General features: G+C 33.8%; 4 protein-coding genes and 2 long non-coding RNA genes across 9 annotated transcripts; 3 read left to right on the forward strand and 3 right to left on the reverse strand.

Moving 5' to 3' along the window:
- Nucleotides 1-2,467: 2,467 nt before the first annotated feature.
- LOC106427555 (protein trichome birefringence) lies at nt 2,468-5,774 on the forward strand. Of its 2 annotated transcripts, XM_048768692.1 has the most exons (5): nt 2,468-3,565; nt 3,631-3,823; nt 3,892-4,085; nt 4,188-4,704; nt 5,048-5,774. In XM_048768692.1, exons 1-4 carry the CDS (start codon nt 2,658-2,660, stop codon nt 4,699-4,701), a joined length of 1,809 nt encoding a protein of 602 aa, XP_048624649.1. In that variant the 5' UTR covers nt 2,468-2,657; the 3' UTR covers nt 4,702-4,704; nt 5,048-5,774. The 2 variants fall into 2 exon arrangements, with proteins under 2 accessions (XP_048624649.1, XP_013723739.2); XM_013868285.2 differs by lacking the exon at nt 5,048-5,774 and having other exon boundaries at nt 4,188-4,908.
- Nucleotides 5,607-8,093, reverse strand: LOC106426323 (homeobox-leucine zipper protein HAT14-like). The gene is made up of 4 exons (XM_013867052.3): nt 7,663-8,093; nt 6,981-7,252; nt 6,788-6,867; nt 5,607-6,201 (listed from the first exon to the last, which is right to left on the reverse strand). The coding sequence occupies exons 1-4, from the start codon at nt 7,979-7,981 to the stop codon at nt 5,904-5,906; spliced, it is 969 nt and encodes a 322-aa protein (XP_013722506.2). The 5' UTR covers nt 7,982-8,093; the 3' UTR covers nt 5,607-5,903.
- A 5,101-nt stretch (nt 8,094-13,194) lies between these two features.
- LOC125592964 (nucleolin 1-like) lies at nt 13,195-15,274 on the reverse strand. The gene is made up of 5 exons (XM_048768700.1): nt 14,781-15,274; nt 14,407-14,477; nt 13,851-14,174; nt 13,644-13,763; nt 13,195-13,563 (listed from the first exon to the last, which is right to left on the reverse strand). Exons 1-5 carry the CDS (start codon nt 14,874-14,876, stop codon nt 13,365-13,367), a joined length of 810 nt encoding a protein of 269 aa, XP_048624657.1. The 5' UTR covers nt 14,877-15,274; the 3' UTR covers nt 13,195-13,364.
- A 4,682-nt stretch (nt 15,275-19,956) lies between these two features.
- LOC106441321 (nucleolin 1-like) lies at nt 19,957-25,146 on the reverse strand. 3 transcript variants are annotated; one of them, XM_048768704.1, is made up of 5 exons: nt 24,621-25,146; nt 21,159-21,229; nt 20,604-20,927; nt 20,397-20,516; nt 19,957-20,316 (listed from the first exon to the last, which is right to left on the reverse strand). In XM_048768704.1, the coding sequence occupies exons 1-5, from the start codon at nt 24,714-24,716 to the stop codon at nt 20,118-20,120; spliced, it is 810 nt and encodes a 269-aa protein (XP_048624661.1). In that variant the 5' UTR covers nt 24,717-25,146; the 3' UTR covers nt 19,957-20,117. The 3 variants fall into 3 exon arrangements, with proteins under 3 accessions (XP_048624661.1, XP_048624663.1, XP_048624664.1); XM_048768706.1 differs by lacking the exon at nt 24,621-25,146 and adding an exon at nt 21,599-21,792; XM_048768707.1 differs by lacking the exons at nt 19,957-20,316; nt 20,397-20,516; nt 20,604-20,927; nt 21,159-21,229 and adding exons at nt 23,033-23,385; nt 23,467-23,586; nt 23,673-23,993; nt 24,217-24,287 and having other exon boundaries at nt 24,621-24,848.
- On the forward strand, nt 21,246-22,349 carry LOC125592967. The gene is made up of 3 exons (XR_007328801.1): nt 21,246-21,678; nt 22,015-22,081; nt 22,163-22,349. It is a non-coding gene; the product is annotated as an uncharacterized LOC125592967 (long non-coding RNA).
- On the forward strand, nt 24,352-25,885 carry LOC125592968. Its single transcript, XR_007328804.1, has 2 exons — nt 24,352-24,700; nt 25,201-25,885. It is a non-coding gene; the product is annotated as an uncharacterized LOC125592968 (long non-coding RNA).
- The last annotated feature ends 417 nt before the right edge of the window (nt 25,886-26,302 follow it).

A 26,302-nucleotide genomic window follows, 5' to 3' on the forward strand; every position in this document is an offset into this window, starting at 1 on the left:
AGAAGCTGTAGATGAATAGTTGTGGCAAAGACTTTTAGCTGGCCTTTGGAGAATGAGAGTGATATGGTGGAGATGATGGGAAGTTGTATATGAAAGATGGTGGTGTAAAATTGCATTCGACTTTAGATAGTATGGTGGAAGTGGTGAAGAGCTCTAACAAGCATTATGCCATTATGTAGATTAATCTTCTCCTCTGGTTCCTATATCTCATATTTTTTCTCCTCATCCCTTTATCATTCTTTCTTCATTTTCAATCTAAAAAATGGTTTTCTTTTTCCAATATCCAAGTACTACTAATCACAAAGGCCAATATCCACCAGTGATCGGACATACTAAACAAAGTCTTCTCGGCTTGATTAGAAATGATTTTCTTTGTCAATATCCAAGTAATGTTAACCACAATGTCCAATATCCACCAGTGATCGGACATACTAAACAAAATCTCCTCGGCTTGATGAGAAATCTGGTTAGTAATATGCTTATTTCATTAAATCTTGTTCTTATTTCTAACATGTGATAAGTCTTCACCAAAAAAATTCTCATTCAATATGCTCTTATTTGTAATCATGATTTTATATTCCAAATTTTCAAATCAAGACCCCTCATATATATCATTCTAATATTTTTTTGGTATACATATGCAGAATTTATTTCAACATCACCAGTGTTTATATTACCATAAACAATAATATATTTTATAAAATATTGTCTACTATATGTGATGCCTAGTTGTATTCAATGAATTGGTCGATTGATTTTCACTTCATCGGCATTCTATGCAACTTTTGTGCAGTTTTTTACAATCAATATGTTCTTGTATATGAATTGCAAATTATCTCTACTGTATTTGTACTAGGATGGAAAGTTGCACAAAGTGAGCGAGATGAAGATTCACTTTGACACAAGGCACCGTCGGTATGAAGCCAGAATGATAAGAATTTTGAAAAAGTGTCCCTTAACTGCAACAGTCTTGTGGTGGGAGTCTTTTTATGGAGTTAGAGATGATGTAAGTTGCCTCTGTTATTTATTCCTTGTTGTTTACTTTAAACTTTTTTTGTAAAATAAGTTTGTCTAATTAGTCCTCACTTGTTTTGTTTTCAGATAATTTTCACGCCAACGGAAGCTGAATTAAAAAAATTCAAGTCTTCCAGGTGCAGGGATGTCGGGACTCACATTATGCTAATGACATGTTTCTAAATTTTTTTTTCTTAACTGTTGATTTAAAATTGAAAGCTTATGTTGCGTTTAAGACAAATGTTAGTAAATCTGTGTTTAATACTGCATAACACATGGACAAGGGTCGTAAAGAACAAGGTAGGTTGATTGGTGTCTGGTGATATAGTGGAAAGGTCTGCTGTCGATAAATAAACCGTGAAGATGACTCAAAACACATATGGCTACATTTAATATGGGGTATGAATTTTAATGAAGGAAAAATATGTTAAAACGTCTGCCGCTATGATCTTGTACCCTGCAAATTTACATTCTCGGCAACATAACACAAAAGAAGGTCTTTGGTATAAGCTAATCGGATTATAACTGAATTTTCAATGTGGCCACCAATCAGTTATGCTCTTTATGGCCAACAACGTACCAACGTATTTGATTTTGTTTTTATCATCTCCATGTTGATCTTTTCCTCTGTTTTATTTGTATATTTCATGAATAGTCATATAAGTTTTTGCCAAAATGTTATAAACTTGCATTAAAAACAGATTTGACTATGTTTCCATCGAAGAACAAAGTTACCATCCAGATCTTTGACTCTAGTTAATCAGATTCAAATCAGCAAACTCATATGGATACAACTACACAAGCATGGATTTAGTCATTTAAGGCTTCAATTGGTAAACACAATTTAGGAAAAAAATGATGGTGAATTTTTCATTCCTCAAGCTTTATGCCACTCATGTTGAATTTTTGTCAGATTATAAATTTATGGGACCTACACTTTTCCTTTCATTTCTTTAGGAATGGAAAAAATTATGAAGAAAAATTTTCCTCTCTAATTTCCATTAGAAATGAAATGAACACAAATTCATATATTTTTAGTTTTTTCATTTTCTCGACTGAATATTTTTTTCATTCTTTTATTCGTTTTTTCATTCAATTTATCAGTTACCATTGAAGCTTTAGAGATAATTGAAAATAGATTCCGACGTGGATCCTAATAAATTGCGATTTAATTCAGATGCAAACACATGAATCTATGAGCCATTTTCATACGTTAGATCATATTACAAATAAGAACAACTCAGCAGTAATTAATTACACAGTTGCAACATGTGCGGAAAGAAGCTTCCCAACCATTCACACTAATCTCTTCTCTCCTCTTTAACCTGTTGACCGTAGATATAGGAACAAAAAAAAGTCGAATCTCGTACCACCGACACGCACTTTGATAGTGGCATTACCGTAATTAATTTCAAAATCGAGGGGGTATTTGTAGATAACTCTCCACTTTAAGTCATTCTCCTAACGGTGTCGTTCGGACATAACTACGACCCCTTTCTCTTTGTTTCTAAAAGTTCATCTTCTCTCCTACTTTTTTTTTTCTCTCTCTAACCCTAAACAAAACCACTGTTTCTCTCTCTCCCAACCACTAAAACACTCCCCACGCGCCACGAACTCCTCCACACACACCACTTCCCCTCCACATGGCGTCGGACGCCGTCAAATATAAGCCGATTCACAGCGCAACGACAACAACCGCCGCCGCAGCAGAGATAAGAAGCTTTTTCTCCGCCGTGAAACCGAAAAAAACATCAACTTTCGCTTACGCGTTTGTAATCACCTTCGTCTCTTTCACTCTCTTCTTCGCCTTTAGTCCTTCTCCTAACTCGTCCTCTCCTTGGTTCTCCAACATCTTCTCTTCTTCCTCCTTCTCCTCCTCCACCACCACCACCACCACCGCCGCCGCTCCTTCTTCATCGAAAACAGCTTCCGTCTCTTCGATCTTCTCCTACATCATTCCCAATGTCACTTCAACTAATCCCACCAATAGATCTAGCGACGCCGCGTCTAACACCACCGTTCCCGTCTCCGTTAACTCCACTTCTCCTTCCCCAAGTTCGAGTTCCGTCGTCAAAAACAGTACTTCGCAAGCACCGCCGCCGGAGAATCGAACTCCGGTTGCTAAAAACTCAACCTTTGAATCTCCGGTCGTAAACCGGACCAAACCGGTTGCGAAAACCAACACTTCGCAACCTCTGCTTCCGACAAAATCGAGTAATCATCCGCCAACCGCCGACGAAGCTCCGTCGCCGTCGAAATCACCACCGGTGTCGGCGGATCTGACATCCAATTCCACCTCCTCAGCTCCTTCTAAACCGGGGGAGCAAACCGGTTCTGTTTCTCTATTGGAACAAGAGATCGAGAAGTGGAGTGAGTCTCTGAAAGACTGCGAGTTCTTCGACGGTGAATGGATCATGGACGATTCGTACCCGCTTTACAAACCCGGTTCGTGTAATATCATCGATGAACAGTTCAACTGTATTTCAAACGGAAGACCCGACAAAGACTTTCAGAAACTGAAGTGGAAACCTAAGAAATGTAGTTTGCCAAGGTAACGTTAGTTTAATTTACATTCATTTTTAATTATAGATTAATATTTATTAATGAAAAATGAAGGTTAAATGGAGGTATTATGCTGGAGATGCTTAGAGGAAGAAGGCTAGTGTTTGTGGGGGATTCTCTGAATAGGAACATGTGGGAGTCTCTGGTTTGTATGCTTAAAGGATCGGTTAAAGATGAGAGTAAAGTCTATGAAGCTAGTGGTAGACATCATTTTCGTGGGGAGGCTGAGTACTCTTTTGTCTTCCAGGTAATGGCTTTTTCATTTCTCTTGCAACAATTCATTTCTTTTAAATGTTTTTTTTTTTAATTTGATAGGATTATAATTGCACGGTGGAGTTCTTTGTTTCACCGTTCTTGGTTCAAGAAAATGAGATTGTTGACAAGAAGGGAACAAAGAAGGAGACGCTAAGGCTTGATTTGGTTGGGAAGTCTTCAGAGCAGTACAAAGGAGCTGATATTATTGTCTTTAATACCGGACATTGGTGGACTCACGAGAAAACATCCAAAGGGTGAAAAAGACAACTCTCTTTAATCTATAATGTGAGTTGCTTTGTCTTTGTGTTGTAATGTAGAACTGATATTATTAATTTTAAAATTATTAATTTTAAAAGGGAGGATTATTATCAAGAAGGGAGCAATGTGTATCACGAGCTCGCTGTACTTGAAGCTTTCCGTAAAGCTTTGACCACATGGGGTCGATGGGTAGAGAAGAACGTGAACCCTGACAAGTCTCTTGTTTTCTTCCGTGGCTACTCGGCCTCGCATTTCAGCGGTGGGCAATGGAACTCTGGAGGAGCTTGCGATAGCGAGACGGAACCGATCAAGAACGAGACGTACCTTACACCGTACCCGGATAAAATGAAGGTGCTAGAGAGAGTGTTAAAGGGTATGAGAACGCCGGTCACGTATCTTAACATCACTAGATTAACGGACTACAGAAAAGATGGTCACCCGTCGGTGTACCGGAAACAGAGCTTATCGGATAAAGAGAAGAAAACGCCGTTGCTGTACCAAGACTGTAGCCACTGGTGCCTCCCTGGAGTTCCTGACTCTTGGAACGAGATCCTCTACGCTGAGCTGCTCGTCAAACTCAATCAGCTTGGCCAAACACGACGGAATCCTTAAAAGGTTTTTTCCATCTCGAACATTTGTTTGATCTCTCAATACTTTTCTTTCTTCTGTTTGATTGTTTTTAGTTGATTATAGAATGTTTAGAGTAAAAAAGATGAAAAGTATGATTTTACTCTCTTATATCTTTGCTACTATTTATTGTAAATGCTTTTGTTACCACGGTTACTATACTTAGCTCCAAAGAGAGAAGTTACATATTGATATTTTGATTCCAATAATCGCTGTTACATATGTTTGATTGATGATCTAAATTGAGAATAATTTTTTACTTTTTTAATTACATGTATTATGAGGTGGAACATTGTTATTTTTTGTTATTGAAATAAAGTTTTGGATTTAGGAATAATGTAAATGTAAACGCAAGACTTTGCATACGGAAGCATGGATTTGAGAGATTGTCGACCACCGACAGTTCCGACAAGTACTTTACGTTTCGGAAAATAAAATATAGGATCTGAAGAGAGTGGGTTTGGTCACGACGTCTCACATGGGATGTTTGGACCCTTTTTTACTAGGAAGAAAGCTCATTAAAAAGTCCATTAAGTCTAATGCTTTTATGAGTTCAGTGCGATTGGATCCAACCTGGTGCAGTTGTTCTCCACGTGACTTCTTATTACCTATTTCATCATGTATTAATGTAGGAGTTAATATGGGACATGTGACTATTTGGTTGGAGATTGGGAAAAGTAGATACAATGTGTTTATGTTTGTGTAGAAATTAATTTAAGGAATGCTTAAAAATTGAAGAAAGCTGGAAATATCTGAAAACTGAAGTACGCAGTACGAGACTCAACCATCGTACAAAATAGCTTTATTTAGTGAAAAAGTAGCGAATGACATTTCATTGCTAGAAAGACCAATACGAACATCTCAACATTCTTGGAGATCCTCGATAAATCCGATAAATGATAGTATTGTATAAATGATATATTCACCATTTTGCTTAAATAGAGTATACTACTTTACAAAATATGGATAAATCAAACCATATATTTTGTTCGCTTGTCTTTCACTCAATAAACATGTTAACCCTTTTCCTCCATCTGTTTTACCCGGTCCTACAACCAGAAACAGTACCAAAATCCAAAAGAAAACAAAAGACTAACCGGATAATCGTTCGCTAGTCGTCTTTTAAAATAGGAGACGGTCCATTTGCTCAAACTGTAACCACTCAGCCATTTATTTCGCACGTGCTTTCATGAAGCTTGTTTGGCCGGTCCAGGCTTAACCGGAATCAAAGGACTATGAAATGATGACGTGGACAAGTCTATATGTGCTGCTGACGTGGATGGTTGTGATGATGAGGTGGCAACACGTTCGCAAGAAGGGCACATAGTGAGAGTGGTGGCCGGACGTTGCATGTAGAAAGGAGAAGAAGTCTTCAAAGCTCTCAATTCTTTAACCTCTTTCTGAAGCCTCCGGTTTTCGTCGGTTAGTGACTCACAACATTTATTTAGGTATTCACAATCCACTTCCGTTTGCTTCAACTTTGTCCTATTCCCATTTGTCAATTACATAAACATAAACACATGCTTATTGGTATATTGTACTACAAGGCACTAAATTCAGGCAAAGGAGCAACTCTAAGGGAACATATAGCATTTTTTATAAAGATGATTAAGAATTAAGATATATAACTTTTTGTAAGAGATCAAAAGCTCACCAAGTGCTAAAAGAAGTTTTGTATGTTCAAGATTGCCTTCTTGATTTCAATGTTCAATTTTTTTTCATATACTTGTATTTTTTGACGCCGTATATTCATTAAATAGAGTAAAAGTGATATTTGGTTAAATTATATATGAAGAGTTGTTATTTACTTTCTTTTTATAAGTAAGTCAGAATAAACAAATTATATATGGAAATGGTGGCATAGCGATATGCTACGTTTGCACGAAAAATGACAAGAACAGACAAGCGACAGTGTGTTATTATTACTCGTGATGCATCATGCATGTCGTCCTCATTCCTTTTTCAGAAATTAATGATCATCACAAAAAAAAGAGGAGAAAAATAGTATCTTGCATAAAAAATACTATTTCATAAAAAGAAAATGAATTAAGCTATAGTGACATAAGCTAACCTCGCTCGTCTGTTTTGAAACCAAACTTCAACCTGACGAGGACGAAGATTCAACTGCTTTGCCAACGCAATCTTTTGCTTCTGCAATGTTTATATTTTACATAAGATAAACAATAAAATGATAAGATTTGATTTGAAACACAAAAAAATCTCAATAAAATTCACAAAATGTAAAGAATAATGGTGAGACCAACATGATTAAGGGTGTTGTGTTCTTTGAAGCTGTCTTCAAGAAATGCAGATTGATCTTTAGAGAGCCTCAGTTTCTTTCTGATGGCTCCATTTTCGTCATCGTTGTCTTCGTTGCTGGCTCTTGAAGTAGATTTTTCAACCTCATCTTCCATATCTCTTTTATTATTTCTTTTCTCATAACCATAACTCTTAATCCCAAAATCTAATCGAAACGACGACGTTACACTATCCGGAGGGGACACTGGCATACTAGGCTCTGCCACCGTAGGTGCTCCTGAGAGATTGTTTTACATTAACAATGACCTTAAGCTGAAATCAAAACTAATTATCGGCCGGTCGTGGAATAACCGATTAGTTTTGTAATTTCAACATTACATTTGATTTTCGTTTTCTACAAAACCTTGGTTTTCTTTCTTGTCACAAATCAGTCAAGGCATATTTGGAAAATGATTTCAACATCCCACCGACACATTAATTATAATAAGTATGTACATTATACTAAGAAAATCGTAAAACATAAGCCATATTAAGGGATACTAATAAATTTCAAATGTTTTGTTTTTGTTTTTCGTGAAAATATACGGTATGTTTTCTTTTGTGGGTACGCATAACCACACAATATAACTACGAGAAACTAGTTGATTCTTATGCCCCATTTTTTTGTTTACAAACTAAAACCCTTACTGTTCTCAGGGATCCAAGGTAAGTGAAGCTGAAGCTGTAGTGACGGATCAACGGAAGATGAAACCCTAACTCCATCAGAATAATTTGCTCTTTGTGTTAGTTTACTCTTATACTTCTTCTCATCTTCTACCGACGGGGAAGAAGAGGATGACAACGATCTCTGACTACCAAAACCAAGTACATCCAAACCCATGTTGAACCCAATATTCTTGTCGGAAGTAGAGGTCGATGAGGCAGAGGGATTATTAGGAATCTTCGAGGGCTTCTCCAGAAAAGAGAACTTGTTAGTATTGTCACCTAGATACAAAGCTGGTTCCATCTCTTATGAAGGAAATAAGAATTTGAGAGAGAAAGAAAGAAACAAGAAGATCTGTTTTGGCCTTATGGTCATGAAGTGAAGCCCCACTTATTTATCTCCAGAGGCTCAGTATACTTAATTAATTAATAATAATGTTATAGTATATCGTCTCGCATAAAAACAAGTTTATGGTTTACTTTTTAGCCAAACATTAATTGAATATAATCATCTCCATCTAATATACTGAATAAATATATCTACATACATAATGTGATATAGAGTTTAGGAGTTAGACTGACCGACAACTGCCGATTCACATACGCACGTAAATGCATATAAATATATTCCTATTTTACACGAGTCTAGCGCCTTATGTGTTTATGTCATTATATTATCTCTATATATAAAAATAAGGGGAATGTTAATCCTTTATCTTTGTATTTGCAAGATGAAAGTCGAATCTTGAGAAAATGGTATGAACTTTTACTCTAATAGAAAACAAAAAAAAATCACGAAATTCGCAGATGCAAAGTGCAAACTCTACCATTTCGAATACTTTCCAAATGTAAAGATAGCATTCACACCTATATATAACAGATAATTTGGATAAATACAACTACACATTTGAATATGCGACCAATTGTGAATATATCGGACTCTCGTATGTAGTTCATCAGTACTATCCAGTCATCGAACCTATAACATCGGATTATTTTGAAAGAATTTCATGTTAGTATTCTTACCTTATCCCAAGTATTCCATTGAACTATAAGTATAGTAAACCATTAAGGAATTAATGAATTTCTTTGAAAGAATTAGACTGTTTGTTGAAAATCATTGAAAACCATAATTAGATTGACCAGCCAGAGTGATTCTTGGTCATACGTTAATGATGGCGATTTTGACTTTATGTTTTAGTAACTTTTAAGAGATTTAAAAGAAAAGTTGAGAGTTGTTGAAGAAAAAACAAGAAAAAATAATTGGAAGTTAAAAAAGGACATAGTGACGGCTGACATAGTAATTACCGTTTAATGCTGCATCGAAATCAGATTGATTTTCGTTAGAATTCAGCATCAGAGACTCATGATTAGGGTTGCACATAATGACAAGGGTGAGACAAATTAAAACGTGAAAACGATGACCCATCAAACGGTCACGAAAACACTCAATCAAATTGATTTCTTTTTAGTTTAACCAATATTTTTTCCTTTTTGTTTAAAAATGTTTTGACCAAATTGTTATGGGCTCAATGCTTTAATCACCATGGCAATGGCCAGTGGTCCTAGAAGAACTTGATTAATGTGTTCTTACCCAACATCATGAATACAATTTTCAGTATTTATAATTTCTCTTAAACTTATTGCAAGTTGCTTTCAAAAAAAAAAAATCAACATTAAACAGCCTCATTATTAAGTTTTTGAATGGTAACATGTGATGGACATGATAATTGGTTTCAAAATAGAACGTTGTTATCAATTACTAAAAAATGTAGGGTCTGACGACTGATAATTCATTGAATAGTCGTATATACAATTAATTTAAATTTCACAATCTTATGTAGAATAACGAATACTCGACGATTTTACCTTTTCGCAAATTTCATGACCGAAATAAGATTTAACGATGTCATTCTACAAAAAAAAAGTTTCATTCATGATTTTGCCACATTTTATTACGTACTTAACAAAATTCAAGGAGCAATATCTGCCGCTTATTGTTACATAAACTAGTTTTGACTTCTTAAAATCTATCACTTTATAGCGACAAGTTTCCCTTCACTATTTTGTAACATGAATACATGATTAACCGATTAAGTTTCAGAAAAAAAAAGATTGATGGCGTTAAAGGAAACATACTATATTCCTTGTACGCATTTTTTTTGTTACGATATTCATTGTACGCATATACTGCTATATATCTTGTTTTTTTAGAAGTTAGAAAGTTTTATCCGAGAGCGGAGTTTCCATGCATACAGAGTAAGAGGATGTCCCCACACGCGTGGGACGCGGATATCCTCAAAAAAATGGACAGGGGTGTCATGCTTTTAGGCTACTTTCAATAATTGAAGTCATGCTTACCCACATTATTGTTATTATAATTACGATGTCAAATATTTTGTGGCATCTCATTCTTTTTCCTAAATTATGTTTCTCCTCTCTGCCCTACTAAATTAATTATACAGATTTTATTTTCCTTTTATTTGATTTTATCTATGCTACATGTTTTGAGGAGTTGTGTATATAAACCATATATACAATTTGACGCCCAATGCAATCTTTTTCTGTTAGTTTCCTATGCTACATGTTTTGAGGAGTATTAAATAGTTCTGAGAAAAACTTTTTTTTTTCTGAGCAAAACTTAACCGCTTGTATATTCACCTAATTAACCCTATATTTTACGCAACGGACAAGTCAGTTTGATGATATACTATAAACCCTTCCATGCAACTTTAAAACAATTTAGGATTCGTAACATATTTCTTATACGGAATTATAATATTTTATATGTATTTGCCCATGCAAAGCGTTCCTTAAAACTAGTATATAATTAATATATACACAACACCCCCTTCTTTTTGCAATATAATAGAATTTTGTAAGCAACCTAACTTGACCAACCCACATTGAGTCCAATCGTGATTTAAAAACCTATAGATGTTTTATTTTCTGTTAACGTGTATTTTACCAAATTTGAATTATATATGGACATAGAACTACAATACTAATATAAATTAATATGATCATGTGGTTAAACCACATTCAATTTACCAAACCAACGAATAAGCGAGAAGCAAGTGAGAAATGGAGTTGAAGAGGGAGATATTCACGTGACAATGCGCCTGAGGAAGTAATTGGTGGATGGAGTTTCGAGCGATTGTGTGATGAATTGATGAACCGGTGGCGGTAGGGTCTGATTTGTCTTTGCTTGTGATTTGTACGGAGAGATACCTCTTCTCTTTGGTGAGCTACAACCTTATCATCACACGGCACATTCTTATGTAGCTCTATTAGAACCGCCGGTTACTAATCGGGTTCGACACTTGAGCTGTTTCAGCGTTTTAAGATTTTTACAAAAAAAATACAAAGGGCCAAAAATAGCTTCTGGGCAAGTATTTCTCAGGGCCATACTGCCCACGAATAAACTTAGTTGATCTATCATCAACCCACCCAAGGACATCTATTTCATAGGACGAAAAAAGGATTGAACATTCGTATTTAGCAGAGCTCATCGTGGAACAAGACTGCTTGATTATTTGTGATCTGTCTCCCCTAAACTTCGAATGTAAATTTAATATGTCGGTGATATCATCACACAAGAACTGTCATGATTGTTGATAATTTATTTACATGTTAAGCGGTTTTTGTTGTCGTTATAGATGGGTGATTCGTAAATAATTCTCCAACGATAAATTCTTTCTTGGACACAATAAGATAAAGTCGGTCGGGAAAACTCTTATAAGTTCTACATCTATACTATTAAAAGGGAAGGACTCCTAAAAAATCTACTTATGCAAGATTGTTACACCTATTCATTTTTAACTTAACCTTCAATATACAACCAAATGTTATTGCCTGATGTTTATATATTAACGCAATTTGGAGAATCTTTAAAAAGGAAACAACATTACCTTACGTAACTTATATAAAGGTCCCACAACATTGCTAATAAATATTTAAAAAGTCATATAACAACTTTTATATTAAACATAATACATGAAAATATTACTTTAACAAATGACTAGGACTTTTAACACTTATAATGGTTTGAAAACGTATTTTAATACATGCATAATTCACAAATTCATATTTTATAAACTGTTCAAAGAACTTTTAATAGATGATTATTTTCTTAAAATATATTAGAAGTTGGCTATATATTGTTCCGGCCTCCAAAACTTAATTTAAAAGTTTATTTTATTTGTTAGTTCTTATTAGCATATTTTGTTGGATTTTGTTTAGTAATTTATGTAACTATTTATATGAAATCTAGACAAAATAAACTTGATGAAATATATATATCAAGTTGACAAAAAACATTTAACTATTTTTTTTGTCAAATTTCTATATTATTTTCTCTTCTAATGAAAGTGACAATTTTTCAAAATCCCTAAATTTTTCTTTTGGTGAAATGACTTTAAGAATAAAGCTATACATACCCATTAGTTTAATTCATTATATCCATGATCCACTAAAAAAATCTCATTCTAGCATTCATAAATTTAATTTAATTAATAGATATAAATCCATTTTATGCTTCTAAACAAAAGAGATAAATTATATACATTAAAATTGTAATAATTGATCATTACAAAACCTATAAATTAAAATACGTAACATAAATACAATGCATTTATTTTCTATGACAAATCAAATCGTTTATTTAGTTTTTTGTACTCTTATTAAATATAAAAGAATTTGTTAAAAATATCTAGAATTTTACCAGGTTAACCGGTATCGGTTCATGGGTTAACAAAAGATTTTTGGGTTTTATAAATTTTTTAGTTAATATAGTTTCACTAAATCTGATTTTTTTTTTTAAACATATGAGTTGGTAGAACATCTAACAGAATGTTGCATGAAAATATAATCCAGTCCATATACAACCACCAAGTTTACCAGTTCAACCGCGGGTCTGGAACATATATAAAAACATGGCTTATATCTTAATTTATTTATAAACCACATATGTAGATGCATTATCAGTCATCAGCATTTTTGGTTTCACTTCGGGTATTTTGGGTTTTGGTATTATGGTTCAAGAATTTAGGAATCGTTCATGTATTTACAAAGTTTGGTTTGTTTTTACTTAGGTTATTTTGGTTTTTGGTTAGATTCAGTATCAAAGGTAGGAACCAGCTAATATGAAAAAAAATAAAGGTCTAATTCAATTTTGGTTACATTATGGTTTTTCGAGTAATTACAGATTTTCTAGATTAAAAATATTGGATAATTTGGGGTTTTCAATTTTAATATCGAGTACTTTGAATTGTTTTGAAATTAAATATATATGAAATTCAGTATAATTTGGTTTCGTTTTTTTCCAGTTCGGTTCGCGGGTTCGGTTCGTGGTTTCGGATAAATAAACATATATACTATCCTATATAGAAATTCATTTAAAATATATATTTAGTTTCGAAAACAAACCCGCGCTTCGAAAACGCGGGTCAAAATCTAGTTCTCTGTTATAATCAAATGATTAAAAAACAGTCCATGTGAATTTAAGCTAAAGAGAAGTAATTCAACATATCCGAAATATAAGTTTTTTTGTAGTAATCAAACATCCGAAATATAAGTTTTTTTTGTAGTAATCAAACACATCCGAAATATAAGTTTTTTTTGGGTACTAAACAGAACAAGCAAACAAGCCGAAATTCATAAAATAAAATACTAAACCAGAATTCCTCTCACATCTGATGTGCCCACCCAGTGATCGTTGAGAGAGTGGCTGACCTGAAACGGTAACGCAAACGGGTCCAGGCACTACCTTTGGGTTTTGGATAGGGCAAGGCTTTGACCACCACTGTGCAGCCTCCTAGGTCGGTTCCAGACAGCTGAACCGCTCGGTTGTTGGAGCCTAGTCCGTAGAAGTAGACCAGGGCACGGCTGCAAAGAAAAAGATAAAAGAAAGGAAACTAAGCGAATTGGGGTTTGTAACAAACTAGAGAAAAGTTCTAACTTCTAACCTGTTGAGAACGAAAACGTCGGTAATCTCGCCACATGTGGAGAAATGGTTAGTCAAAGCATTCTTCAAATCATCTTTAGTAAGTAAAGTGTCATATCCAGTAACGGATATGCCTTCGCTACTGCAAGAGTAAAAAAAATGCATTGTATTATATTGTTTACACAACTTACATAAGCCGAAAATGTCAACAGCATAAATAATAACTTACCGCTTTCTTCGATTATGTGCCACGCTCCTAGCAGCGAGTACATCAGTACTCAACCCAGTGCTGAGTTCACTGAGTTCTGGAGGCAAACTCGTAACGACAATCTTACTTCCTCCAATGTCACTTCCATTGAGTTGCAAGGCTTTGTCTCCTGCGCCTTCTCCACGAAGGATAACAATGCACGACCTCTGGAGTGCATTTGTCACTGGATCTCTGCGAATCTGGATGTTGTGGACTTCTCCACATGTCTTGAAAAGACTCTCCAAAGCCCGGTAGAGATCAATAGGTTTAAGGGAAGTACTGTACCCTTCAACACCGATCCTTATCCTAATTGTTCAATAGAATCAATTAGCAAACACGTTTGAAAGCGAAGGTATTTATCTTTTATTACTTCACGTCTTTACATCAGAATCATAATATAAATATACACATACATTAGCTAGACCAAATTATATAGCTATTCAATCTAAACCAAATAATAGAATATTTATTGGTATCTATCAACATTACACAAAATCTCCAAAAAGCAAAGGAAAAAAAAAAACAGAAATCTATTTACCTGCTTTTGTAGTAATCATAGTACGACTTCATAACGTCGACATACTTATCACCGTACAAAGTCCTCTTCCCCTATATTTATAAGAAAATGTAATTAGAATCCTTTAAAAAATAAGACAAAAACAAACAGGAACAAAAGAGTTAGGAGAAGAGTTGGGTAAGAGAGATAGAGAAGAAACATGCACTGAGTTTGGGAAGAGATAAACAGCGGGTCTTTGAAGCTCGAACAATAATCAAAAGCAAAGAAGGAGAGGGAGAGGGAGGCCTTCTCTCGAGCCGGAGAAGACCGCCGGAAGTAAGAGATGAAAGATAGTTTCGACAGAAAAGAAAAACAGAGTGACGACGCCGTTAGATGCGCGGAGAAGAAAAACTCACCGTGTACGGAGCAGAAACCGGAGAAGAAGATTCGGATCTCTCCATCGAGGCGTTGAGAAAAGCGATCCTACGAGAAGAAGGTTCGGATCTCTCCATGGACTTTGATAAGATCGATACTTTTGTCTTTAGGGATTTTAGGAAGAATATCTTATTTTCTGGCTCAGACTTTCAGGAACTTTATACTTGGTTTTTTTTTTTGGGTTCAAATTATACTTAGTGATTTAAAGGTTATTATTAATTATTAATATAAATATATAGCTAAGCAAAATAAAAAGAACATAAAAGGCACCGTTCTTTTTTTTGGTACGTTGGATAAAAGATAGTGGATGGTATTTGTGGTAAAAACTTTAAAAAGTACTGTAGAGAAAAATGAAGTTTTTCGGAAAGAGAAATGTAAAACGCAAATAGATTTTTTTTGTAGGTTGAAGAAAAACGATAGTGGAGAGCTTTTCAGGTAAAATAGTGGTTAGAGAAATTAAAGTCTTGGTATTTGTGGTAAAACTCAAAAAAGAGTTGGGTACAGAAAAATGAATTTTTTTTCGGAAAGAGAAATGTAAAAAAAGCAATTATATTTATTCATTCATTAACAAATTTTTTTGGGAAAATTGCCAAAACGGAACAAAAAACCAGCATCGTTGTCCCTTTGGTATAAAACATTTTTTGTCCATTTTTTCTCCCTTTTACCCTTTCCATTTCTAAGACTTAATGAAATAAATAGTTTTATGAATCAAAAATTTTTTATAAAAATAGAAACAATTGATAAAATACCCATATACACAAACTTGTATTTTTTTTTTGTTGAAAAACTTGGTAAATTAAAATTTTTGTTTACGTTCTACCAAAAGTAGATTTCGTCTTCTACGGAAAATAGGTTAGTAGAAATTGAATTCCAGATTAAACAAGTTCATCTACTTGTTTTAGAACGAACAATCTACTTTTAATTAAACTTCTAAATATATGGAATGTGAATTCTACTAACTGTAAAGTTAGCTACTTTTTCTCAGAATGCAGTTTCTACTTTTATGAGGTATTCTAAATTCTCGGAATGCGAAATCTAGACAATACTCAAACGTCTACGTGAGGTAGAATCTGCTTATGGGATTTTTGTCTTGGTTCTACCCAGTGTAGAAAGTACCTTCTACAGATAAGAAAACTTGATTTTGGCAAAAATTATGGAAGTTTCCGTTAAAAATATATTCTAACTTCCTTTCTTAAAACGTATATATTTGTAGTAGGAGGTTTAGTTAGATCATATATTTGCATTACAGGTACTGTATATGTAGCTGGCTCAGTTTGTGAAGGAAAGACTTATAGGGGCTAAGGGACCCGAGCTCGAACGTCAAATTTGAATTTTTTTGCTCGTGTTTTGGATTAAAAATTATAATAAGACAGTCTTAGGTCGAACACACGACCTTTAGGATGATCAAGTATAATTGCTTTCATAGTAAATCTGTAAATATATAACGATGGTTCACCTACAAAAAATGGGAAAAGTTGAGTTTTTGTTCTTACATATGTTGGGTAATAGGTTAATTGTGGATCTCAATCGGGTCGGGTTTTATGACTGAGCTGGATCATAATCTCGGGTTTATGAGAAACATAGTCAAGAGTGTTGTATTTCAGTCATGATATGAACTCGTGGAAGAGAATTAGACAAATTATTTTGATAACTTTGCGTCTCTAGACTACTTTTGGGACGATTCTAATTAAGGAATTAATATTTCACTGCCTTAGGGTCTATTTGTTGTGTATTCTAAAGTTCCACTACAGTTGTGATTTAGGGTATCGTTTAGGGTTTGTTAAGGGTCCCATTTAGGTTTGTTTAGGGTCTCATTTAGGAGAAACTTATCTTTGTTCATAAACAAAATACGGGTCAAATATCTCTAGATGGGTGCGTGCAGTGTTGAATTGGTTAAACTTGAGATGTGGGTTTGAAAAATTGGAAGAAACGTTTCTATAGTAACTGTCATTAAACTACACCAAGACATTCAATTGCATCTGGTACAATATAATACAACTTTAAACATGGAAAAGAAATCAAGCTTGAGTATAGGAACAAGCCTAACTTGATATTGACATGGAAAATAACTAAGTTTGTAACAAATATACCAAAGTGAAAATGTGATATCGAACAAGCATGTGCTCAGTGTCGGATCTGAAGCATTGAATCTGGTCAGCCCGTCAGCCTTAAAACTCAAATTGTAGATCGATAACAGTATGGTTGTACTTGTTCATCTTCGTCGCATCCTCCTGAAGGGAAAACAAGCCAATACAGACAAAAAAAAATAAACACTGAGAAATGCAAAAGAAAAGCCTTTTGAATTAGCATCAAGACAAGCACTCTTCCCACATGGATGATGAAACCAATGCAGCTGTTGTAATCAAGGAACTCCTTCTATTGTCTCCCAATAGAACGAACTACAAGTTCATTATTCCCATTGAGAGAAAGGTTCTCAAGAAAGGAGAATACAAGAAAGCATATACACACACGAGTGCACAGCAATACAATAGCATCCAACACTAACCAAATAACTCTTTGTTCATCTTCTGTTACCAACAAAAATACTAAGGTGTAAAACATTGATTTACATCGAATATAATATCTTCGCTATCTTTTTAAAAACTTAACATATAAGCTTGTAGCTACAAATTCAAACATCAAACAAACAATTCTTCAGAAACAGATAAGAACGATGACTTCATGTGATCTAACCCATCAACAAAGAACATAACTTTCCTCGAGAAATCTAAATCCAAACCAAAACCCAGATTGTAGAATTATTGGAAGAACGAAAAGATTGTTTTAAAGCACCAACCTCCAGAACTCCTCGACCGTGGAGAACGTGAACGCGGATCTAAGGAGCTTCCCCAAGTCGTCTTTTCGTTAGAAAGTCAACGAATAAAAAGAGGAACTGTGGAAAGTCCACAAATGCTCCAACGGATGCGATTCAGGAACTGTGGATTTCCCGATTTGTCAACATCTCCGTCTACGATCTCTCCTTCCTCCGCATCGTCGCCTGGTCCAATCAGATGCTCTACATAATTAGGTTTCGCTTCCTTGGTAGCAACAACAGGCTTGAGAGGGTCGTCTACAGCCATCGTATCTCCGACTTCTCTTCTCCGAACGATCTACTTCTTCTCGAAGGGATCCACATCTGTAGCCGTCTCAGTTTGTCGAGAGAGACGGAGTAAACAATTAGATCTAGGGTTACGGAGAAATGGGTTTTTTTAATTATTATTTTTCTTTTTATTTTTAATTACGTTTTTAATATTTAAAGTAGTTTAAATTATATTGTATTTGATTAATCAAAGGCTAATTTTGGAATTACGAAAAAACTTATACCAAAGGGACAAACTAAGTTTGATGTTATACTAAAGGGACAACTATGCTGTTTTTTTGTTCTGTTTTAGCAATTTTCTCAATTTTTTTTAGGTTGTAGAAAAAAAGATAGTGGCGAGCTTTTCTGATAAAATAGTGGTCAGAGTCTTTTGAAAAACGCTCATCATGCGATGCCAATGTAAGAGGAAACGCCTCGTGCTGGGACCCAAAAATATCAATATTCTGACAACCGTTTATTGAGCAACTCGATTATAATTTTTATGTGATTAATTTACTTTAATAGAATGGAAGTCAAACTGTTCTTTAACAAATTTGTTAATGAATGAATAAAATGAACTTTATTATTTTTTTGATGTATTCTATTTTTACTATTTCATTTATTTTTTATTTAATGATTTTTATTAGTTCACAAATCACAGCCTCTACATATATGTTTTAAAGCTACATAATATTTAGTTTTAAGTATGTGTATACATACACCGAAATAAATTTATATCAAGTGTTTTTTCGTGTACATAGAGAAATAGAAAAAAAAACTCACCGTATACGGAGTAAAAATCCGAAAAGATTCAGACCTTTCCATGGAGAAAAACAATACTTTTGTTTTTAGGGATTTAGGAAGAATGGTTCATTTTTTTGTTTGACAAGAAGCTATTTATAATAATACCATTTCTTTTGTTTTTATCAATCATATTAATTTACCAAAACAATTTAAATCTAAAAACTAAAATTAAAACAGAAAATATATTTGTTTTGGAAATATTTTTTTTTAAAAATATATATTTAATAATTTAAAGATTATAATATAAATTTGCATCTGAAGTAAAAACTTACAACCTATATTTTGAACCAAGAAAATAAAGTTACAATCTCTATCAATCACGCTTTTAGATAATATAATAAATTAGACAATCTTTACATAACTTTTTATATCATAAACTGATATTTTAACAAAGTATATTAAAATAATAATAAAATTAATTAATTTAGCTATGTTAATATCTTACTATATTTTACCAAAATTATATTCTTATGTAATTCTTATACTTTGAGAAACAGATCCTTTAAATGAATATGAATCTAGTAATCACTTATAAGAATACTACAATTAGTTTTAAAATATTTAGTACACTGATTATATTTAAAATATTTAATTTAAAAATAAATATAAAAGATATGAAATGAAAGTAAAACTACCAGTTATCATAAAAAGTTATCAAATCTAAAAGTTAGTTTTTATGTATTCTACTGGTGACACATATGTCATAATTTAGTATTTAATAACTTTACAAAATTATAATTATAAATATGAAATCTATTAGTTACTCTTAAAAATCTTGTGTATATAAATAAAGAAACAGAAATCAAAGAATTGTTTTTACGATGCATTGACTTAGCATTGAAAAGACTTTTTGGAGTGAACCCACGAATAAACCTAGTTGATCTATCATCAACCCACCCAAGGTCATCTATTTCATAGGATGAAAAAAGGATTGAACATTCGTATTTAGCAGAGCTCATCGTGGAACAAGACTGCTTGATTATTTGTGATCTGTCTCCCCTAAACTTCGAATGTAAATTTAATATGTCGGTGATAATGTGATATCATCACACAAGAACTGTCATGATTGTTGATAATTTATTTACATGTTAGGCGGTTTTTGTTGTCGTTATAGATGGGTGATTCGTAAATAATTCTCCAACGATAAATTCTTTCTTGGACACAGTAAGATAAAGTCGGTCGAGAAAACTCTTATAAGTTCTACATTCTCTGTTATAATCAAATGATTAAAAAACAGTCCATGTGAATTTAAGCTAAAGAGAAGTAATTAAACATATCCGAAATATAAGTTTTTTTGTAGTAATCAAACATCCGAAATATAAGTTTTTTTTTGTAGTAATCAAACACATCCGAAATATAAGTTTTTTTTGGGTACTAAACAGAACAAGCAAACAAGCCGAAATTCATAAAATAAAATACTAAACCAGAATTCCTCTCACATCTGATGTGCCCACCCAGTGATCGTTGAGAGAGTGGCTGACCTGAAACGGTAACGCAAACGGGTCCAGGCACTACCTTTGGGTTTTGGATAGGGCAAGGCTTTGACCACCACTGTGCAGCCTCCTAGGTCGGTTCCAGACAGCTGAACCGCTCGGTTGTTGGAGCCTAGTCCGTAGAAGTAGACCAGGGCACGGCTGCAAAGAAAAAGATAAAAGAAAGGAAACTAAGCGAATTGGGGTTTGTAACAAACTAGAGAAAAGTTCTAACTTCTAACCTGTTGAGAACGAAAACGTCGGTAATCTCGCCACATGTGGAGAAATGGTTAGTCAAAGCATTCTTCAAATCATCTTTAGTAAGTAAAGTGTCATATCCAGTAACGGATATGCCTTCGCTACTGCAAGAGTAAAAAAAATGCATTGTATTATATTGTTTACACAACTTACATAAGCCGAAAATGTCAACAGCATAAATAATAACTTACCGCTTTCTTCGATTATGTGCCACGCTCCTAGCAGCGAGTACATCAGTACTCAACCCAGTGCTGAGTTCACTGAGTTCTGGAGGCAAACTCGTAACGACAATCTTACTTCCTCCAATGTCACTTCCATTGAGTTGCAAGGCTTTGTCTCCTGCGCCTTCTCCACGAAGGATAACAATGCACGACCTCTGGAGTGCATTTGTCACTGGATCTCTGCGAATCTGGATGTTGTGGACTTCTCCACATATCTTGAAAAGACTCTCCAAAGCCCGGAAGAGATCAATAGGTTTAAGGGAAGTACTGTACCCTTCAACACCGATCCTTATCCTAATTGTTCAATAAAATCAATTAGCAAACACATTTGAAAGCGAAGGTATTTATCTTTTATTACTTCACGTCTTTACATCAGAATCATAATATAAATATACACATACATTAGCTAGACCAAATAATATAGCTATTCAATCTAAACCAAATAATAGAATATTTATTGGTATCTATCAACATTACACAAAATCTCCAAAAAGCAAAGGAAAAAAAAAACAGAAATCTATTTACCTGCTTTTGACGTAATCATAGTACGACTTCATAACGTCGACATACTTATCACCGTACAAAGTCCTCTTCCCCTATATTTATAAGAAAATGTAATTAGAATCCTTTAAAAAATAATATATATATATATGTATATTAATTTAAAAACCGAAAAAGATTGGGGACCAGAACAGTACAATCGCCGACAAAAACAAACAGGAACAAAAGAGTTAGGAGAAGAGTTGGGTAAGAGAGATAGAGAAGAAACATGCACTGAGTTTGGGAAGAGATAAACAGCGGGTCTTTGAAGCTCGAACAATAATCAAAAGCAAAGAAGGAGAGGGAGAGGGAGGCCTTCTCTCGAGCCGGAGAAGACCGCCGGAAGTAAGAGATGAAAGATAGTTTCGACAGAAAAGAAAAACAGAGTGACGACGCCGTTAGATGCGCGGAGAAGAAAAACTCACCGTGTACGGAGCAGAAACCGGAGAAGAAGATTCGGATCTCTCCATCGAGGCGTTGAGAAAAGCGATCCTACGAGAAGAAGGTTCGGATCTCTCCATGGACTTTGATAAGATCGATACTTTTGTCTTTAGGGATTTTAGGAAGAATATCTTATTTTCTGGCTCAGACTTTCAGGAATTTTATACTTGGTTTTTTTTTTTGGGTTCAAATTATACTTAGTGATTTAAAGGTTATTATTAATTATTAATATAAATATATAGCTAAGCAAAATAAAAAGAACATAAAAGGCACCGTTCTTTTTTTTTGGTACGTTGGATAAAAGATAGTGGATGGTATTTGTGGTAAAAACTTGTGTTTGGATGTTTGGACGTTAATGGTGAAGCATTGTTATTAACTCTCTGGTCTCTGAGCTTTGCAGGGCAGCTTTCGATATGTGTGAGTTCTTTGCAAGCATGGTGATCATCAACAAAAATCACAACTAACCTGTAAGTATCTCTCTGGAGCTTGTAGTTTCTTTTGTGCATGATCTCGAATACGAAATCGTTAGACTTGTTTTTGTTTCGCAGATCAACATGTGCCAATTCATTTGTTTCACAGAGATCACATTTTTATTTATAAGCCAAGTACATGTTTCTTTCTCTTGAAATATGTTTTCTTTTTAAGCAAAGCACTTGTTTCTTTCTCCTATCTTATTTTTCTCCAACAATTTAAGAATTTATTTCTTATTTAAATTTTTATGTATCATTTTCTTTCAAATTATTCAACTTAAAAAAAAAAAAAAATTTAAGGACCTCAATGAGGTTCTGGAGGATGAAAAAATTAATTAGCTTATCAAGGGTTCTTAACTTTTCAAATCAACAAATTAACTACTAATTTATTCATAAGAACCCATTGAGGTCTCTTACCAATGGAGATGGTCTTATGTAGCTCTATTAGAACCGCCGGTTACTAATCGGGTTCGACACTTGAGCTGTTTCAGCGTTTTAAGATTTTTACAAAAAAAAATACAAAGGGCCAAAAATAGCTTCTGGGCAAGTATTTCTCAGGCCCATACTGCCCACGAATAAACCTAGTTGATTTATCATCAACCCACCCAAGGACATCTATTTCATAGGACGAAAAAAGGATTGAACATTCGTGTTTAGCAGAGCTCATCGTGGAACAAGACTGCTTGATTATTTATGATCTGTCTCCCCTAAACTTCGAATGTAAATTTAATATGTCGGTGATATCATCACACAAGAACTGTCATGATTGTTGATAATTTATTTACATGTTAGGCGGTTTTTGTTGTCGTTATAGATGGGTTATTCGTAAATAATTCTCCAACGATAAATTCTTTCTTGGACGCAATAAGATAAAGTCGGTCGAGAAAACTCTTATAAGTTCTACATTCTCTGTTATAATCAAATGATTAAAAAAACAGTCCATGTGAATTTAAGCTAAAGAGCAGTAATTAAACATATCCGAAATATAAGTTTTTTTTGTAGTAATCAAACATATCCGAAATATAAGTTTTTTTTTGGGTACTAAACAGAACAAGCAAACAAGCCGAAATTCATAAAATAAAATACTAAACCAGAATTCCTCTCACATCTGATGTGCCCACCCAGTGATCGTTGAGAGAGTGGCTGACCTGAAACGGTAACGCAAACGGGTCCAGGCACTACCTTTGGGTTTTGGATAGGGCAAGGCTTTGACCACCAGTGTGCAGCCTCCTAGGTCGGTTCCAGACAGCTGAAGCGCTCGGTTGTTGGAGCCTTGTTCGTAGAAGTAGACCAGGGCACGGCTGCAAAGAAAAAGAAAAAACAAAGGAAACTAAGCGAATTGGGTTTGGTAACAAAACTAGAGAACGGTTCCAACTTCTAACCTGTTGAGAACGAAAACGTCGGTAATCTCGCCACATGTGGAGAAATGGTTAGTCAAAGCATTCTTGACATCATCTTTAGTAAGAGAAGTGTCATATCCAGTAACGGATATGCCTTCGCTACTGCAAGAGTAAAAAATTGCATTGTATTATATCGTTTACACGACTTACATAAGCCGAAAATGTCAACAGCATACATAATAACTTACTACTTTCTTTTATTATGTGCCACGTTCCTAGCAGCGAGTACATCAGTACTCAACCCAGTGCTGAGGTCGAGTCCTGGAGGCAAACTCGTAACGACAATCTTCCTTCCTCCGATGTCACTTCCATTGAGTTGCAAGGCTTTGTCTCCTGCGCCTTCTCCACGAAGGATAACAATGCACGACTTCTGGAGTGCTTTTGTCACTCGATCTCGGCGAATCTCCATGTTGTGGACTTCTCCACATGTCTTGAAAAGACTCTCCAAAGCCCGGTAGAGATCAATCGGTTCAAGGGAAGTATCGTAACCTTCAACACCGATCCTTATCCTAATTGTTCAATAGAATCAATTAGCAAACACATTTGAAAGCGAAGGTATTCATCTTGTATTACTTCACGTCTTTACATCAGAATCATAATAAAAAAAATCTGGGTATTCCCACGAATATAGCTATTCAGTCTAAACCAAATAATAGAATATTTATTGGTATCTATCAACATTACACAAAATCTCCAAAAAGCAAAAAAAAAAAAAAACAGAAATCTATTTACCTGCTTTTGACGTAATCATAGTACTGCTTCATAACCTCGACATACTTATCACCGTACAAAGTCCTCTTCCCCTATATTTATAAAAAAAATGTAATTAGAATCCTTTAAAAAATAATATATATATATGTATGTATATTAATTTAAAAACCTAAAAAGACTGGGGACCAAACAGTACAATCGCCGACAAAAACAAACAGCTGGAACAAAAGAGTTAGGAGAAGATTCTGGGTAAGAGAGATAGAGAAGAAACAGGCACTGAGTTTGGGAAGAGATAAACATCGGGTCTTTGAAGCTCAAACAATAATCAAAAGCAAAGAAAAGACCGCCGGAAGCAAAAGATAGTTTTGAGAGAAAAGAAAAACAGAGTGACGACGCCGTTAGATGCGCGGAGAAGAAAAACTCACCGTGTACGGAGCAGAAACCCGAGAAGAAGATTCGGATCTCTCCATCGAGGCGTTGATAAAATCGATCAAACCAGAAGAAGGTTCGGATCTCTCCATGGACTTTGATAAGATCGATACTTTTGTCTCTAGGAATTTCAGGAAGAATATCTTATTTTCTGGCACAGACTTTCAGGAACTTTATACTTGGTGATTTTTTTTTTTGGGTTCAAATTATACTTAGTGATTTAAATCTTATTTTAATATAAATTTATAGCTAAAGCAAAAAAAAAAAAGAACATAAAAGGCACCGTTCTTTTTTTTTTGTACGTTGGAAAAAAGATAGTGGATGGTATTTGTGGTAAAAACTTTAAAGAGTAGTGTAGAGAAAATGAAGTTTTTTCGGAAACAGAAATGTAAAACGCAAATATATATTTTTGTAGGTTGAAGAAAAACGATAGTGGAGAGCTTTTCTGGTAAAATAGTGGTTAGAGAAATTAAAGTCTTGGTTTTTGTGGTAAAACTCAAAAAAAAGTAGGGTACAGAAAGTGAAGTTTTTATCTGAAAGAGAAATGTAAAAAAAAGCAAATATATATTTTTGTAGGTTGAAGAAAAAAAGATAGTGGAGAGCTTTTTCTGATAAAATAGTGGTCAGAGTCTTTTGAAAAACGCTCATCATGCGATGCAATGTAAGAGGTAACGCCTCGTGCTGGGACCCACAAATATCAATATTCTAACAACCGTTTATGGAGCAACTGGATTATAATTTTTATGTGATTAATTATTTTAATAGAATGGAAGTCATTCTACCAATCTCAAAAATAATTAAATAAAATACAAAGAAAAACTATTCTTTGACAAATTTGTTAATGAATAAATAAAATAAATATTATTATACTTTTTGATGTATTTCAGTTTTACTATTTCATTTATTTTTAATTCACTGACTTTTATTAGTTCACCAATCACAGCTTCAACATATATGTTTTAAAGCTACAGAATATTTAGTTTTAAGTTTATGTACGTATACACCTAATAAATTCATGTCAAGTGTTTTTTTCGTGTACATAAAAAAACAAAAAAAAACACTCACCATATACGAAGCAGAAACACGAAAAGATTCAGATCTATCTTTCCATGGAGAAGAACAATACTTTTGTTTTTAGGGATTTAGGAAGAATGGTTCATTCTTTGTTTAGCAAGAAGCTATTTAGAATACCATTTCTTTTATTTTTTTATCAATCATATTAATTTACCAAAATAATTTAAATCTACAAACTAAAATTAAAGCAGAAAACATATTTGTTTTGGAAATAATTTTTTAAAAACTTTATACTTAATAATTTAAAGGTTATAATATAAATTTACATCTAAAGTAAAAAAAATTACACCCTATATTTTGAACCAAGAAAATAAAGTTACAATCTCTACCGATCATGCTTTTAGATAATATATAATAGTTTGGAAAATCTTTACATAACTTTTTGTATCATTATCTAATTTTTTAACATAATTTATTAAAAGAATAATAAAATTAATTAATTTAGTTATGCTAATATTATATTTTACCAAATAAAATAATTAATTAATTAATTTAGTTATGCTAAATTAATTAATTTAGTTATGCTAAATTAATTAATTTAGTTATGCTAAATTAATTAATTTAGTTATGCTAATATTATATTTTACCAAAATTACATTCTTAA

This window comes from Brassica napus, chromosome A3, assembly GCF_020379485.1.
Source record: "Brassica napus cultivar Da-Ae chromosome A3, Da-Ae, whole genome shotgun sequence".
Classification (NCBI taxonomy): domain Eukaryota; kingdom Viridiplantae; phylum Streptophyta; class Magnoliopsida; order Brassicales; family Brassicaceae; genus Brassica; species Brassica napus.

What these genes read in the sequence shown, in the direction of transcription:
- LOC106427555 (XM_048768692.1), top strand. Translation starts at nt 2,658, where the DNA reads ATGGCGTCGGACGCCGTCAAATATAAGCCGATTCACAGCGCAACGACA. An exon ending in AAGAAATGTAGTTTGCCAAG is followed by an intron (nt 3,566 to 3,630) that starts GTAACGTTAGTT and finishes TGAAAAATGAAG; the next exon opens with GTTAAATGGAGGTATTATGC. An exon ending in AGTACTCTTTTGTCTTCCAG is followed by an intron (nt 3,824 to 3,891) that starts GTAATGGCTTTT and finishes TTAATTTGATAG; the next exon opens with GATTATAATTGCACGGTGGA.
- LOC106426323 (XM_013867052.3), bottom strand. Translation starts at nt 7,981, where the DNA reads ATGGAACCAGCTTTGTATCTAGGTGACAATACTAACAAGTTCTCTTTT. An exon ending in ACCTTGGATCCCTGAGAACA is followed by an intron (nt 7,253 to 7,662) that starts GTAAGGGTTTTA and finishes ACAATCTCTCAG; the next exon opens with GAGCACCTACGGTGGCAGAG. An exon ending in AACACAACACCCTTAATCAT is followed by an intron (nt 6,868 to 6,980) that starts GTTGGTCTCACC and finishes TAAACATTGCAG; the next exon opens with AAGCAAAAGATTGCGTTGGC.
- LOC125592964 (XM_048768700.1), bottom strand. Translation starts at nt 14,876, where the DNA reads ATGGAGAGATCCGAACCTTCTTCTCGTAGGATCGCTTTTCTCAACGCC. An exon ending in CGGTTTCTGCTCCGTACACG is followed by an intron (nt 14,478 to 14,780) that starts GTGAGTTTTTCT and finishes TTATAAATATAG; the next exon opens with GGGAAGAGGACTTTGTACGG. An exon ending in GACGTTTTCGTTCTCAACAG is followed by an intron (nt 13,564 to 13,643) that starts GTTAGAAGTTAG and finishes TTTTCTTTGCAG; the next exon opens with CCGTGCCCTGGTCTACTTCT.
- LOC106441321 (XM_048768704.1), bottom strand. Translation starts at nt 24,716, where the DNA reads ATGGAGAGATCCGAACCTTCTTCTGGTTTGATCGATTTTATCAACGCC. An exon ending in GCACATAATCGAAGAAAGCG is followed by an intron (nt 20,517 to 20,603) that starts GTAAGTTATTAT and finishes TTACTCTTGCAG; the next exon opens with TAGCGAAGGCATATCCGTTA. An exon ending in GACGTTTTCGTTCTCAACAG is followed by an intron (nt 20,317 to 20,396) that starts GTTAGAAGTTAG and finishes TTTTCTTTGCAG; the next exon opens with CCGTGCCCTGGTCTACTTCT.